General features: G+C 43.9%; 1 protein-coding gene across 7 annotated transcripts in view; it reads left to right on the top strand.

Moving 5' to 3' along the window:
- Positions 1–14438, top strand: part of pclob (piccolo presynaptic cytomatrix protein b) — a 62144-nt gene that overhangs the window by 28529 nt on the left and 19177 nt on the right. For 6 of the 7 annotated variants that reach the window (XM_069711147.1, XM_069711146.1, XM_069711144.1 and 3 more), the window contains exons 13-17: positions 370–7207; positions 7662–9226; positions 9429–9694; positions 10074–10902; positions 12310–13354. In XM_069711147.1, coding sequence (XP_069567248.1) covers positions 370–7207; positions 7662–9226; positions 9429–9694; positions 10074–10902; positions 12310–13354 — 10543 coding nt within the window. The remainder of the gene's footprint in view (positions 1–369; positions 7208–7661; positions 9227–9428; positions 9695–10073; positions 10903–12309; positions 13355–14438) is intronic. The other variant, XM_069711148.1, reaches the window with a different exon arrangement.

The raw sequence follows: 14438 nt of genomic DNA, 5'->3' as shown, positions 1-14438 counted from the left end.
TGCAAGCACAGATATAGATATAGATTCCCTATATTCATTCAAATTTACTTAATGATTACCAATGTTGAAAGCATGTAAGCCTGCTTTTGGAAAAAAAAAATGTTGTTCACACAAGTTATAGAATTTTTGTGTTGTAGAAAGATGCATCCTTTAGCTACACTTTGAGGTTTCATTTACAGTCATTAACTCACAAGGGGCCTGCACTCCATTTAGCTTGTTTAGGAGTCTTCTGTAATATGTTAGCCAACACTGCTCATATTGACAAGACTTGGGTGGAGGATGCATCTTCCCACAGCATTAGAAAGCCTGGTTCCTTCATTGATACTAACTGATCTTTTTTTTAATTTGTTTTTTTTAATATAATTTTAGGATCAAGATGAAAACAAGGAAGAGTTAAAGAAAAAAAGAAAGGTCTCTCTACCTACTGGGCAGGTTCAATTGGAAAACATAGATGTCATTGTAACAGCAGAGCCTAAATCCAAAGCAGAGGAACAGTATGAGGATCAACCCCAGATCTTCCCCACATTACAGGAATTGAATGATGAGCAGGCGAGTGATGCAAGCAAAAATATTGAAAATACAAATCCAACAATGTTTTTAATGGAGGAGGTTAAAGCTGAGAGAAGGCGCCTAAGTTTTCAAGCTATGGATGAAAGCAGTGGAAGTGAGCTCACACCCTCCCCATCACCTAAAGTACAGAAGAGGAGGCTAAAGGCGAGCAATGTTTCCTCCAGTAGTGAAGACATCAAAACTGAAAGCGCTGACTCCTCTATTGAAGATGAAGAGTTTATCCGCAAGCAGATAATGGGTATGGTTGGTGAAGAAGAAATGTCTGTATCAGAAGATGAGAAAGAACAAAATTTGGCAAATGTAGAAGCTGTCGAGGAGGTTGCAGTTGGTAATACGTCACTGACAGCCAAATCACTCTCTAAAAAAGGTAGCACAGATAATGAAGATAGTCCAGCCAGGAAAAAAGCTCCCCTGGAAACTGACACTACAACTGCTCAAAATGTTCCTGAAACAATGCCGAGGACTACTTTAAAGAAAGCTATTCCAGTCATGAGACAGAGACAAAGCACTGATGAAGAAGTAGAGAGCATCACAGAATCCTTATCAAAGGGTTCATCTAGTGTTCAAGCATCTAGCTTTACTCCAGGATCTTCACCTACATCTGCCTCATCCCTGGAGGAGGACAGTGATAGCAGCCCCAGTCACAGGAAAGTCAGTGGGGAAAAAAAACATCGCAAAGGAAAGCACAGGCAGCCAACCCAGCCTCTGCCCACCATTGAAGATTCTTCTGAAGATGAGAAGATAAAGACCCATGGCAAACCACTGTCTCTACCTAAAGATGTCTCCTCCAAAGAGGATCTGAGACAGGTCACCATAATAGATGAAACCAATAGAACATCTGGCTCTGAGTACTCTGCCAGTATAGAATCAGAACCTGAAGTTCGGCGAGCTGTACAGAGAGGACGTAAACCTTCACCAACAGTCATACCATACACCCCTTCTGATCCATTTCAAGAGAATGAGGCTGTGACAAAATCGTTGAAGAGTGCGGAAGAAGCATACGACGAAATTATTCAGATGACAAAAGCTATTCCAGGAGATAATCCTCCTGATATTGAGCCACTCTATGGGGGGATGGCAATTGAGGACTATCTTTACGAATCCTTAGTTGAGGACCCTGAAATTAAGATAAGTGAATCCCAAGAAGAAGAAAACAAAATGGATACTGGCTCAGAATCTCTCAAAAAACTCAGATCTCCAGAGGAGGTTTATGAGGAGATGACGCAGAAAAAGAGAGAACTGATTATGATAGAGTATGAATTTCAACAGGCCCAGACTGCCATGGAATCATCCTCATCAGGGAGTTCAGTCACTGGTCCTTTAACTGCTGAGACCTGTGTGGTGACCATACCTATGGAAGAGACATACCTCACTGGATTAACTGATATGCCCCCAACAGGCACTGAAGCTTCCAGTGAGGTCCCAGCGAAGAAAAAGAAACGGCCGGCCCCTCCACGTCCTTCCGAACCCCCTAAGCGCCCTGAGGTAACAGTTGTTGCCAGTACTCCCAGTGGATCTATAAGTTTCATTAGGCCTATGGGTCCTCAAGATCCTTCACTCAGAAAGGCACTTTTCCCCATACCAGACCTCAAGATTACCCAGTGTTCATCTGGGGAGGAAGAGGATGATAGTCTTGCAGATGAGTATGGCATTGGTATTTCCTCTGACATAACCCCTAGTGATGACTCTGACACTAAAGAAGATCCATCCATAAGTCCACCATTGTCTGAAACCACTGAGATGGAACCCATCTGTGTAGTCTGTGAAATTCCAGAGCCAAAACCAATTCCAACTCCGATATCAGCCCCAGAACTAACCGCTACACCTTCCCCTGTATCACCAGGGTCACCACCAACTTCACCAGCCACTCCAGATTCCAGTTTGGTTTCTAATGCTACATCTTCACCCTCATTCCAGGCTCAAACACCTATTTCATCTGATTCAACTCCATTGTCTACACCAACACCTCCAATTCCATTTAAAGGCCAATCCCCTCCAGAGATATCACAGCCATTGCCTGCCACAGTTGCAGCAGTATTGTCTAGTGGAACCTCAGTTTCTCCTACTGCAGCGACAATTATAGTCACAATACCAGATGTGGTGTCTGATCCATCCAAGGCTGAAACAACTGCAGAAGTTCAAATTAAGGCTGATACAGCTGAAGCCCCAACTCCACCCCAAGTGATGTCTACTGCTGTACCTGTTGTAGTCCAAATGCCAGACTTGGTTTCCTCTCCATCTCAGGTACCTATCAAGGTTCCAGCTGTTTTACAGGTATCAGCACCATGTCCAGCACCTGTTGTTGTCTCAGCTCATCCTACAGCCCTAGTTACAGCTCCACCTGTTGCAGTCTCCACTTCGACTTCAGCCAATGTCGTTGCTGCTTCTGTTTCTCGGGCATCATGGCCTGGGCCAGTCATAGTTCAGATGCCTGATCTTGTCTCAACTACAGCTCCAATCTCTGCTCAAACCCCACTACCAGTCTCAGCACTCATAACTGCCCCAACTCAAGCCCAAGCCAAGGTGGTACACTCAGTTCCTTTACAATCACCCATCCCATCAGTGAGTCCAATGGCAGTCCCAGCTTTGGCCCAGGTGCCTACACCAGCTCCAGCATCAACTATTATTGTCAAAAAGAAAGTCCCACCTCCTCCTCCCCCTCGGTCTACTTCAGTATCATTACCTGAGGCAAACACAGAGCTACCTTTTGTAAAGACTGGTCAGCATGTCATCCCAACTACATTAGCAATGGAAAACACAGTGGCTGGCCAGCAAATGCAGTCTATAGTTGTGGATATACAGCCAAGAATGGAAGGTATTCATTCAGATAATGTACCTCAAGTTGTGACCCCAACCAGACAGGGGCATGTAGTCATCATAGTTCCCACACAAGATATAGCTAGCGCACGGCCAATAGCTTACACTGATTCCCCTCCACATAGTACTCAAGTATCCACACACCCGGCTTCAGATATACCCAGCAGATATATATCTTCACTACCCACTAACATGTCAGTAGTGCAAGTAGCCTCAGCTCCACCACTTCCACCGAAACCTTTAGTGGGGGCAAATATTGTGCACACAGTTGAAGTAACTGTTGCAGATTCAACCCCACCACCTCCTTCTACTTCACCCAAATCAGCAGTTTATCCAAAGCCATCAGTTCCTGCTGCAGTGACAATAGCTACGGCAACAGTAGCACCACTTTATGTTACAACAACTGGTCCTAGTCAAACCACAAAGCCTCCTCCACCCATACCACCTAAACCAATATCAATTCCAGCTGGACTGGTTTTCAGTCACAAACCAGGAGAGAGTGTCAGACCACCGCCTCCTCCTGTGGGTCCCAAAGCGGCAACACTACCCAGGACAAAAGAACCTCCAAATGCTTTGTCACTTAGCCTGACACGACCTGTTGAATCTAAGTTTGGTACAACATCTCCCAAGTCGCCTTTGTCTCCTAGACATTCCAAATGTTTACAGACCTATGTGGTGATAACGCTTCCATCTGAGCCTGGCTCACCAACAGAGACCATAACAGTCCAGGCACCTGTAAGACGAGGATCAATCCCATCTACAAAAGTGTCAGGGGTACGGACCACACCATCAGAGCAAAAAACACTCACTGAGGCATTCTCAGCACAGGCTACAGTTAGGAGAGCCTCCGTCCCCACTGTAAGGCATCCACCTCCAATATCCGTAGCTCCAACTGTGGCAGTTGAGCAAGTGACAACCATTGAGGTAGTGGCTACTAAAGTGCAAGCCAGGAGAGAGTCTGTGCCTTCTGTAAGACAACCACCAATCCTTGTGACTGATGTCATTGAAATGCCATCTGATCAAGACTCTTCCATTCAGGCACATACTGTACCTCTCCCAATTAAGAAGCCATATGTGCAACAACAACAATCAATGACGCAGCCTCGGCCACCACCTCAAACAATGTCTGCGGTCATAACAATGCCCCCTGAAGTTCTTATTCAACCACAAATTGTCCAAGCTACTGCAAGAGCACCATCGAAACCATCTGTTCCTCAGCATCCAAGCATAGCCACAGATGTCATAACAGTTCCTCCAGCGAGTTCAGCTGAAGCAGTGGTTAATCAGGCCCCCAAACCAACTGTACCTGTGCAGCCAGAGCCTCTGACTGAGGTTGTTGCAATACCACTGCAGCCTGAAGTATCTTTAGATGCACTAATCCCCCAATACAGAGCACCTGCTGTCCACTCAACTGCCTTTTATTCACAAGTTGCAACCCAAAGAGAAATGGTACAGCCGGATCAGGACATACCTACTGATGTCATTGTCACAGAAGCAATTTCAATAACATCGCTTGTACCAGAACTGAGTCAGCAAATTGCTCTTCAACAGCCAGTCCCACTATTTGAAGTGGTGACTCAACCTAAGCAGCAGGAATTGCCTACAGGATTTGACAATACTCTCATCATTTCTGAGCCGACTTCATTGCCTCAAACTGTTCAGCCTTTAGAAATTCAACCTATAGTAAGAGAGCAGCTATCTACACAGTACCCAGTCCTTGTAGCTGAAGTACCCCTCCCAACAAGGTTTGAATTACCCACAGAGGTTATTGCAACTGACACCCTTGTTAGAATACCAGAGGTAGCAATGGTATCTCCAGTCCCTCATCTTCCATCTATAGTAGCTGAAGTTACCCGAACACGTGAAGTAGCGGAGATGCCACTAACTACAGCCGCTCAGATGATAACTCCTACAGCTGTTGAAGTGACACCAACACCTTTTGTAATGGAAGTTCAACAAATGGCAACATACCCAAATGTATCTCCAGTTACTTATATTCCACAAGTTCATGGCGCAATTACATCCTCAGTGATGTCACATTCACTGCCATTACTGGAGGCCGTGGCAATGCAGCCTGGATGTGAGACACCCACAGAGACTGTAACACAGGATGCTAATGAAAGAAGAGCTACAATACCATCATCAGTGGTACAACCTAATGCAATGCCTGGGATGCCATTTCTTACAACTGAGGAAACCACCCATAGGAGGAGGACATCCATATCATCCATAATACAGCCACCATACACCACAAGTGAGATATTTACCTATCCCGCAGAGTATGAAACACCCACACAAGTTGTTACAACTGAGGCCTTTGCTGCCACCAGGAGACAATCCATAACCATGCAACAACCATTACCATTTGCACAGGTAGTAAACATGCCAGCTGAAAAAGATGTTTCTATTGATGGTTATGCTGTTCAGGCCCCCTACAGAAGAGGATCTATTCCTTCAACAGAACAGCGACCACAGGTATTGACTTATTCAGCGGAATATGACCGCCCTCTGGAGATAATAACAACTGAGGCGTACACCAGGAGAACCTCAATGCCAACTGTGCAGGACATACCACAAGGTGTACCTGTGGGTCCAGTCACTATCACTAAAATTCAGCAAGAGTCTATTGAGAGCCAAGAGATAAGAGGACCAGAAAAGGTTGTCTCTAGTATGAGTCACATGTATTCTTCTTCAATTTCCACCTCAGGCCAGCCTCCTGAAAGTATGCCTAGCCTGGTCACTCAGGTAGTCACCACTGAGGTCCAGAGGACCACTGTTTCTGTTGTCCATGAAATACTTCCACAGGTGCTCCCACCAAGTGTAGCAATCACTATACAACCAGACATGGCAAAAGTCCGACCTGTGCCCAAACAGAATGGTAAAATAATTTATCCTGGTGATGTTATCGATTTACGTACTATGAAGGTTGGCATAAAGATGACTGATCAAGGCATGGACCTGACTCCACCCGAGTCATGTCGACAGTCTTTTTCAAGTGACTCCAGTGGACGTCAAATCACAGCAGTGCAGCCTGAGATAGTAAATCTCAGTTCAGAGATCACCCCTGCAACCACACTGTCTGTTGTCTCCGATAGCATCACAATAGTTACATGCACGGCCACCATTGCTTCATATAACAACACTCCAGCAGAGAAACCACTTGATTTACAGGGCCCTGATACATCATTACCTCTGTCTCTCGCCACATACAAACCATTCGAACCGCTAGCACAGATTGTATACAGACCTGTGAACTCCAAACCTGTTGTCAGTTCTGTAGCATATACAGCTCAAGACATACCCATTAATCTTTCCTTTGAAGCTCTTGTCACCTCTGGAGGAAAACAGCCAGCCCCAGCAGTTATCAGCAATGGAGGTTCTGTCCTTTCTCTGGAAGCCACAGGGGCCATGGATCTGTCAAACTACAGACCAGTGAGAGCTATGGTAGCTTTGTCTGGCACAAGCCCAGGAGTAGTGACAACTGTTGTAGAGGATGATGGGACTCCAGTGGACCTTACAGCCGGTAGGAGGAGTGTGTGCTGTGACGTCATTTACAAGCTACCATTTACAGGAAGTTGCAGAACACAGCCTCCAGTGACGACCCAGCCTGACAACCGCTTTGGCTATAGAGATGAACACTATCAGTATGACAATGCGGGAGTGTATGGTATCAAAGGTACTAATGGTATAAAAGCATCAATGTCTGAGACCAACCTGACAGAGGCAGGACTGTTCTCCTTTGATCCCAAGAATGACTACAACTACCTCAGTGGATCTTCAGATGGCGCTATAGACCTCACTGCTGCTAAACTGTCTGCTGGTGAGTTTGAGGGTAGTTTTGCATGTTTTCACTTTTTTATTAAATTGTTTTGCATTTCCTTTATGAGCTTGCATTTGATGTTTATTTTCAAAAGATTTAAACCTTTTATTTACAAATTCCTTTGCTTATTAAGATCAACTGTTATCATTCAATGCTTACTGAAGATATGTGTCGTTGTTTTCCCTTTACTGTTTAATATGCATGATTTCCTCACATGTTAACACCTGCTTTTTTTTCTTCTTTTTTTCCCTTCATACAGATGCATGTGTCTGCCTGCGTGTACTCCCTCAATATTTTGGTTTTGCGTCTTGCTAGCCAAAATGCATGTGCTGTGGAATTCTTTTAAAATCCAAATTGCATGACCTTCAACTCAAATACTGTACAGTTGGTTTGTTTCCAAAATTATGATCTATTTGATGAAGTAAAATATATATCTTTGGGCTTATTGTGGCAGGTAATGCTCTAGACTACACTAGCAAAGCGACTGGAGTCCACCCTGCGATGACTACTGCACCATACTCCCAGGTCCACGCAGCTGGTTTTGGTGTAAATAGTGTTCTAAGAACCTCGGATGGAATAGTCTACTCTTCAGTTGCTGCCCCAGTTCCATCCACATATGCAATTACAACTCAACCGGGCTCCATCTTCAGCACTACCTTAACACCTACATCAACAGACCAGAACCAGTTACTGCCGCACCCATATGGTTTCATTCCCACTACAGACCCAGGACAGATAATTCCTTTTGACACTGGGCTACCTAAGGAGCTTCTACCCGCAGCTTTGGCTGACATCATAACAGGCTATCCAGACATGTACTCAGACACCACCCTGGAAGCGATCGCTGCATCTCTGGATGCCTTAGCTTCTTCCCCGATATTCCCTGGCTTAGACAACACCAAGATGGCCCAGTATCAGATGGAGAGGGAGTTTCTAGAGCTAGAGAAGCTTAAGCAGCTATGTCTTGCCGAGGAGCTGGAGTGGGAAAGGCAGGAAATACAACGTTACCGAGAACAGGAGCAACTTATGGTCCAAAGGGAGCTTGAGGAACTTCAGGCTCTGAAACAGCAACTTCTTCTGCAGCAAGAGGAGGAGCATCATGCCCATATGGTGGCCCAGCAGGAGACCTATGAACAGCAGAAAGAGCAGTTGCAGCAAATTCAACAACTCCAGCTGCAACTCCAGCGACAGCTAGATGAGCACTACAGTGGCACTGGTACCACAGGAAACCTCCTAGATGCTAAATATGCAGGAGTAGGGGACAGTGGCCAGTACTGGCCAGTCAAAGATGAGTCTACAACTCCATCAATCGGGCGACATTTAGACGAAAGTCAGGACCAGCTTCATTTAGTAAAGCTTCAAGCTGATCAGGATATGGGGAAAAAAATAATTGATAGCGGAGTGCAGACAGATGACGAAGACTCAGCAGAGAAGCAGCATGTTGGAAGGAGAAAGAAAAATAAAAGAAATGTCGATAGCTCAGCTCAGACTGATGATGAGGATCAAGATGAATGGGATGCTCCCACAAAAGCTCGACGACGCTCCCGAAAGCATAGCAGTGATGGGAAACATGGATCCAAGGTCTCCAGCGTTGCTATCCAGACAGTGGCAGAGATATCTGTCCAGACTGACCACTCTGGAAGTATCAAGCGACCCAAAGTCCAAATGGAAACAAAGGTAGAAATCATCAAACATATATCAGCTCCCGAGAACTCTCAGAGAGGGGGCAGTCTGAGCTGTCAGACAGACTCAGACAGAAGGCATGCACCTATTGAGGTGGGCTACAGCGCACACCTAACAGCAGATGTCCCCTCTAAGTCTAAAGTCTTCTACACCCAAGTCTCCCCACTGTCCCCAGAAAAGTCACTTGGAGGGCAGAGAATGCTGACTGCAGACCCAAATAGATTTTCTTCTGGCCCTCGGATATTAAAGGCTGGTCAGAAGTCTCTATGTGATCCTAAATCCCTCAGTCCTTCCACAGAAGACCGGATGGGTGGATACTATGCAGACAGCTATTCTGTAAGTCATAGCAAATATAAATGGAAAAAAGTATGAACTGTCACATTGTTATTATTGATGACAAATACCGTACTGATTGCTTCACAATAATGTACAGTTGTAAATGCTTTCGATAAAAACATGATATTGAAGTATACAGTCTTTAGAATTTGTAATCAACATTCAACGACTGACCGATATATGATTTATATTTATGTTGAAGGGCCGAAGCTCTTCTTCTAGTACAGGTAAGAAGGTAAAGCGGACATTACCAGACCCCCCTCCGGAGGATGACTCTCTGACAGGACGGTCAGGCTACAGCACCAACTCTGCACGTCGCCGTCTTGCCCGCAGTACAACAATGGCCCGGGCAAAGATTTTGCAGGATATTGACAAAGAGCTTGATCTGGTGGAGAGAGAATCTTCTAAACTTCGCAAGAAACAGGCTGAGCTAGATGAAGAGGAAAAGGAGATAGATGCCAAGCTACGGTGAGATGTTTCACATTTATTGTCAACACAATTTAGGATATAGGCTTACCCTTATGTTCAGATCCAGCGGCATTATTTAATTAACAAATAATGTCAAGAACCAATTCATGTCATGAACTGATCAAAACTAATATCATTGCATTTGTCCATCTCATGCAATCATTATACCTAATTTATCTGCATGATTCCCTTCTTACCTTGATAGCGTATGGGCTAAAAGGCTGCCTTGACAACACTCAATGAGACCTCTCTACACTCACACATAGTAACAGGTACTAATGTGTGAGAAACCAGAACATTATTTGCGTCTTTGGTTGTAGAGTTAACAGAGGTTAGTACCTAAATTGTAAAACAGTATGGACTTTTTCTATTACTCTAGGTACCTGGAGATGGGTATAAACCGCCGTAAGGAGGCCTTGCTGAAGGAGAGAGAGAAGAGAGAGAGGGCCTATCTCCAGGGGGTGGCGGAGGAGAGAGACTACATGTCAGACAGTGAGGTTAGCAACATCAGAGAGGCCAGGGGTGATGGCCTTGAGAGACCACGGACGGCTCCCCAGTCAGAATTTGACCAATTCATCCCCCCACAGACAGAAGCCGATTCCCAGTACAACACACTTACTAGTCCCTACTCTCACTATGCTCAGTATGTTCCCCAGACCCAAACCACCAGCCACTACACCCAACAGAACCTGTATCAGCAGCAGTCCTTATACCACCAACAGGTGTCTCCTTACCCAACACTATCCCTCTCCCATGCCCAGGCTCAGCCCAGCAGCTACCAACATGCTCTGCTCTTGCAGCAGGGAAAGCAGCGACAAACCGCCCTCTCCGATTTAGAGCCTAAAATCACCACCAACTATGAAGTGATACGCAACCAGCCTCTGATCATTGTTCCAACCTCCACAGAAAGTGGCTATGGGGTGGCTCACCTTGGGGGCAAGTATGGCAACTTGGACTTGAGACTAGGACTTGAGGAGAGGAGCATGGCCTCTAGTCCCATGTCCAGCATTTCTGCTGAATCTTTCTATGCTGATATTGACCACCATAATGCCAGGAACTACGTGCTCATAGAGGACATAGGGGAGCTCACCAAGGGCTCAACAGGGCTGAGCAATACTGGCTTGAGTTCTGGATTCAACCTGCCTGATAAGGAGTTGTCCAAGGCAGACAGACTACTCAGGGCAGCAGATGTCAGGCGCACAGCAGAGGTAAATACTGAACTGTTACATTACCATCTAGTTTTTCCTCATCCCCACATGTATATACAGTCCAGGCTGTAAGTATTTGGACAGTCACATATTTTATTTATCTCTTCAGGCTTTATGCTCCAGTACAGTGGACTGGATCTAAAATAATGGATGTAACATTTTAATTTTCCAAGTCTCTGCTGTAACGTTTGTAGGTATACGTCAATATAGAAAACTGTGTGGAAGACACGGCCCTTATAACACGTTGTGCCCAAAGTTTAGGGATTCAAAAGTAAATGGACAGTCAAAGTCAAATCTAACCATCATATTTAATATTTTGAGAATAAAATGTCTCTGACCCAAAGACATCACTAGATGCTTTAAATCTTCAATGGTGATACTTTAGCGGTCACTTGTAGTGGGGTATCTCTGCCTTTAGTCGGGTTTACAGCAAGTGGAATGGAGCTCAATCAGATTGAGATTGCGAGATTGACTGGGACAGTCCAGGATTTTCCACCTCTTCACCCTATAAAGCTCTTCCACTGGCCATGTATGGGATCAAAGTCCTACTGACTGATTATGTTGCCCAATGAATTGTGATGTATTTGGTTGAAAGTGAGCACACTGAACAAAATGGCTTGTATAAAATTGGTATTGAAAGAAGGTATCAAAGTCAATATATTGGTATCGGTATTAAAACTTTTTTTTTTAATGATGCTCACCCATAAAAATTAGTAAGTTACTTACATACATGTACATAATGTTATCTACCTCATGTAAGTTACTTTACTTAAAATACATCCACAAATACTTTTTCTTTCACACGAACTTGAACACCTCTCTCCTGGGTGAAAGTCTTGTGTTTGGGTCCTATGTGTTAAAAAAGAGATATCTCACACACAGTTGTTTCTATAGCAATGTAAACCCACTCAAATTAAAGCTGAGACATGGCATTTGGCACATGCAAATTTAAAAATTTGACAGCACTGCTTTAATGCTTTTTTTTTTTTTTTTTCCTTTACTGCAATTTGTAATCTGTTAAGAATGCAGCAAAGCTTCAGCTGTTGGGATGATACTATAATGTTTTGGCCCAACATATGTCACTGTTTAAAAAAAAAAAAAAAAAAAAAAAAAAAAAGTATCCATCTGCTTCTAAAGTGTTTCATCCTTTCAACACTTTGCACGTCAAAAAGATTTTTTGGAAAAGACAAACAGATTAGATGCTGTGACCAAATTCTTATTTAAACACTACTGAACCCTCTGAAAAACAATTCAAAACATGCAGATTTTTCAGTCTATGTAGGTCATTGATCACTTATTTTTTTAGGTATATGTAACACAAATAAAACGTTTTTGTCTTTGAGAGAGTATAGTCCACTTTGCATTAATATAACACTAAAAGTGCGGCATATTATTTCTCCCTTTTAGGTTGCAGAATTTTTAGGCTCATCTCGGCTTCAGGGCTATGGTAAAGGAGAAGATGACAATATGGAGGAGCCTTATGAGCTGAAGCTACTGAAGCAGCAGATCAAGCAGGAATTCAGGCGAGGAACTGAGGGACTAGAGCACTTAACAGGCTTGGGCCTGCCTCAATATCTCCCCAGTGATAGCAGCTTTCGCCACTTTCCTAAAGGAGAGAAATATAGCATTGGCAGGCTCACCCTTGAAAAACAAGCTGCAAAGCAACTCCCAGCAGCTATGCTTTATCAGAAACAGATGAAGAACAAAAAGGCTTTGATAGACCCTAAAGCCATCACAAAATGTTCCCCAATACAGGAGAGTAGGGACCTTGAGCCAGAATATGGCAACTATATGGGATCTGGGACCTCCTCTGTGTCCAGTCTGGCTGCTAGGGCAAGGTTGCTTCAAGATGAGATTACATTTGGACTAAGGAAGAACTTGTCTGAGCAACAAAAATATCTGGGCTCCTCACTTGGGGCCAACCTATCTGGCTCTCTCAACCTTGGCCAGTCTCTTGCACTGGGATCCACTCTCAGGACTCAGGATGATGGCACCTACCCAAGTGGCACCCGTTCCCGCCCCTCCTCTCGCCCCTCCTCCCGCCCCTCTTCCGTCTATGGATTGGATCTGTCCATCAAACGGGACTTATCCAGTTCCTCACTCAGACTTAAAACTGAGGGAGAAGTCCTGGATGCAGCCTTTGCCCCTGGAGTGGCCAGAGCAAAGCCCACCAGTTTACCTATCAGCCAAAGCCGGGGACGTATCCCCATTGTGGCTCAGAACTCAGAGGAGGAAAGCCCTCTGAGCCCAGTGGGGCAGCCTATGGGAATGGCTAGAGCTTCAGCTGGTCCTCTCCCTCCCATTTCTGCTGACTCCAGGGACCAATTCGGGTCTAGCCATTCCTTGCCAGAGGTACAGCAACATATGAGGGAGGAATCTCGGACGCGTGGCTATGATCGAGACATCGCATTCATCATGGATGACTTGCAAGGCGCAATGTCTGACAGCGAAGGTAAATGGAGCCTGAGACTGTTGCAACAATTCAACTGTGTGGACCTGCTTGTCATGCATGCAATTCCTGAGTGGTCTTATTGACTTTGTGCATTAGCTGGTTCTTTCTCAAGTATCAGTGCTCCAGATAATTATTGCTGGTTGTTTGTTAATATATTTCCCTCTGTCATGGTAAATGTCTCATTAGATGTTTGCATGCTCTTTCCTTTCTTTTTAATATCTTACTCAGCGATACATAATACTCTTGGCCTGAGTTTATGTATGTCACTAATCAGTTCTATCCATGTTTGTTCTGTGATTTCATTAGCATGCTTTTTTATTTATTTATTTATTTTTTGTATTTTACATTGGCTTTACTTCTTCATGGTTAAATGATCATTCTACTCTTAAATCTCAATGGTAACAGATTTACAAGCATACATGTCCACATTACGGCTGCCTTATTTTTTTTGCGAGAGCCCAAATTTTATTGAAAGTTTGAGCTTGGTCAATATGACACAGCTATTGAGAATTCACTCCCACATAACGTATCACATAATGGATTACTTTTTAATCCTTAAAAGTGAGATAACAAAGAAAACTTTTAGATGAAGTTACATTCAAGAGTAGGCATTGTGTGAAAAAAATGTGTCATAAAAGTCTTAAAATATGTCATCTATTGTTGTGTCCTTAAACAACAAAAATTAAAAAAAAAATTTTTTTTAAATAACAATGTAAGATGTAATCATTGTCTAATATGTGATGTGCCTCATAAACATAAATCATGAAAACCTATACATGACTTGTACATATATAGAAAATACATGCTGTTATTGGCATATAGACTCTTTGAGATCTGGAATCTGGAAGCTGTCTTAGCTGCAGGACAAAGAATGTTTCATGAAGGTATGAGAGATGTGTCTAGGGACATCCCTACACACACACACACACACACACAATCAGCTGAGCAAAACAGTGTCTTTGTGAGAAGTAGGTCATCACCACTGAAAGACATATTTCATTTTTTTAAGACATCTTTTCAGCTGTTTTGGAGAATATCTAGCAGCAGTAAGTGTAAAGGAATACTGCTGAATCATGGTGACATA

This window comes from Brachyistius frenatus, unplaced genomic scaffold, assembly GCF_029030835.1.
Source record: "Brachyistius frenatus isolate BFR_SWC_R1_liver_20210118 unplaced genomic scaffold, ASM2903083v1 Contig_97, whole genome shotgun sequence".
NCBI classification, from domain to species: Eukaryota; Metazoa; Chordata; class Actinopteri; family Embiotocidae; genus Brachyistius; species Brachyistius frenatus.
This window is presented reverse-complemented; position numbering and strand designations above follow the sequence as displayed.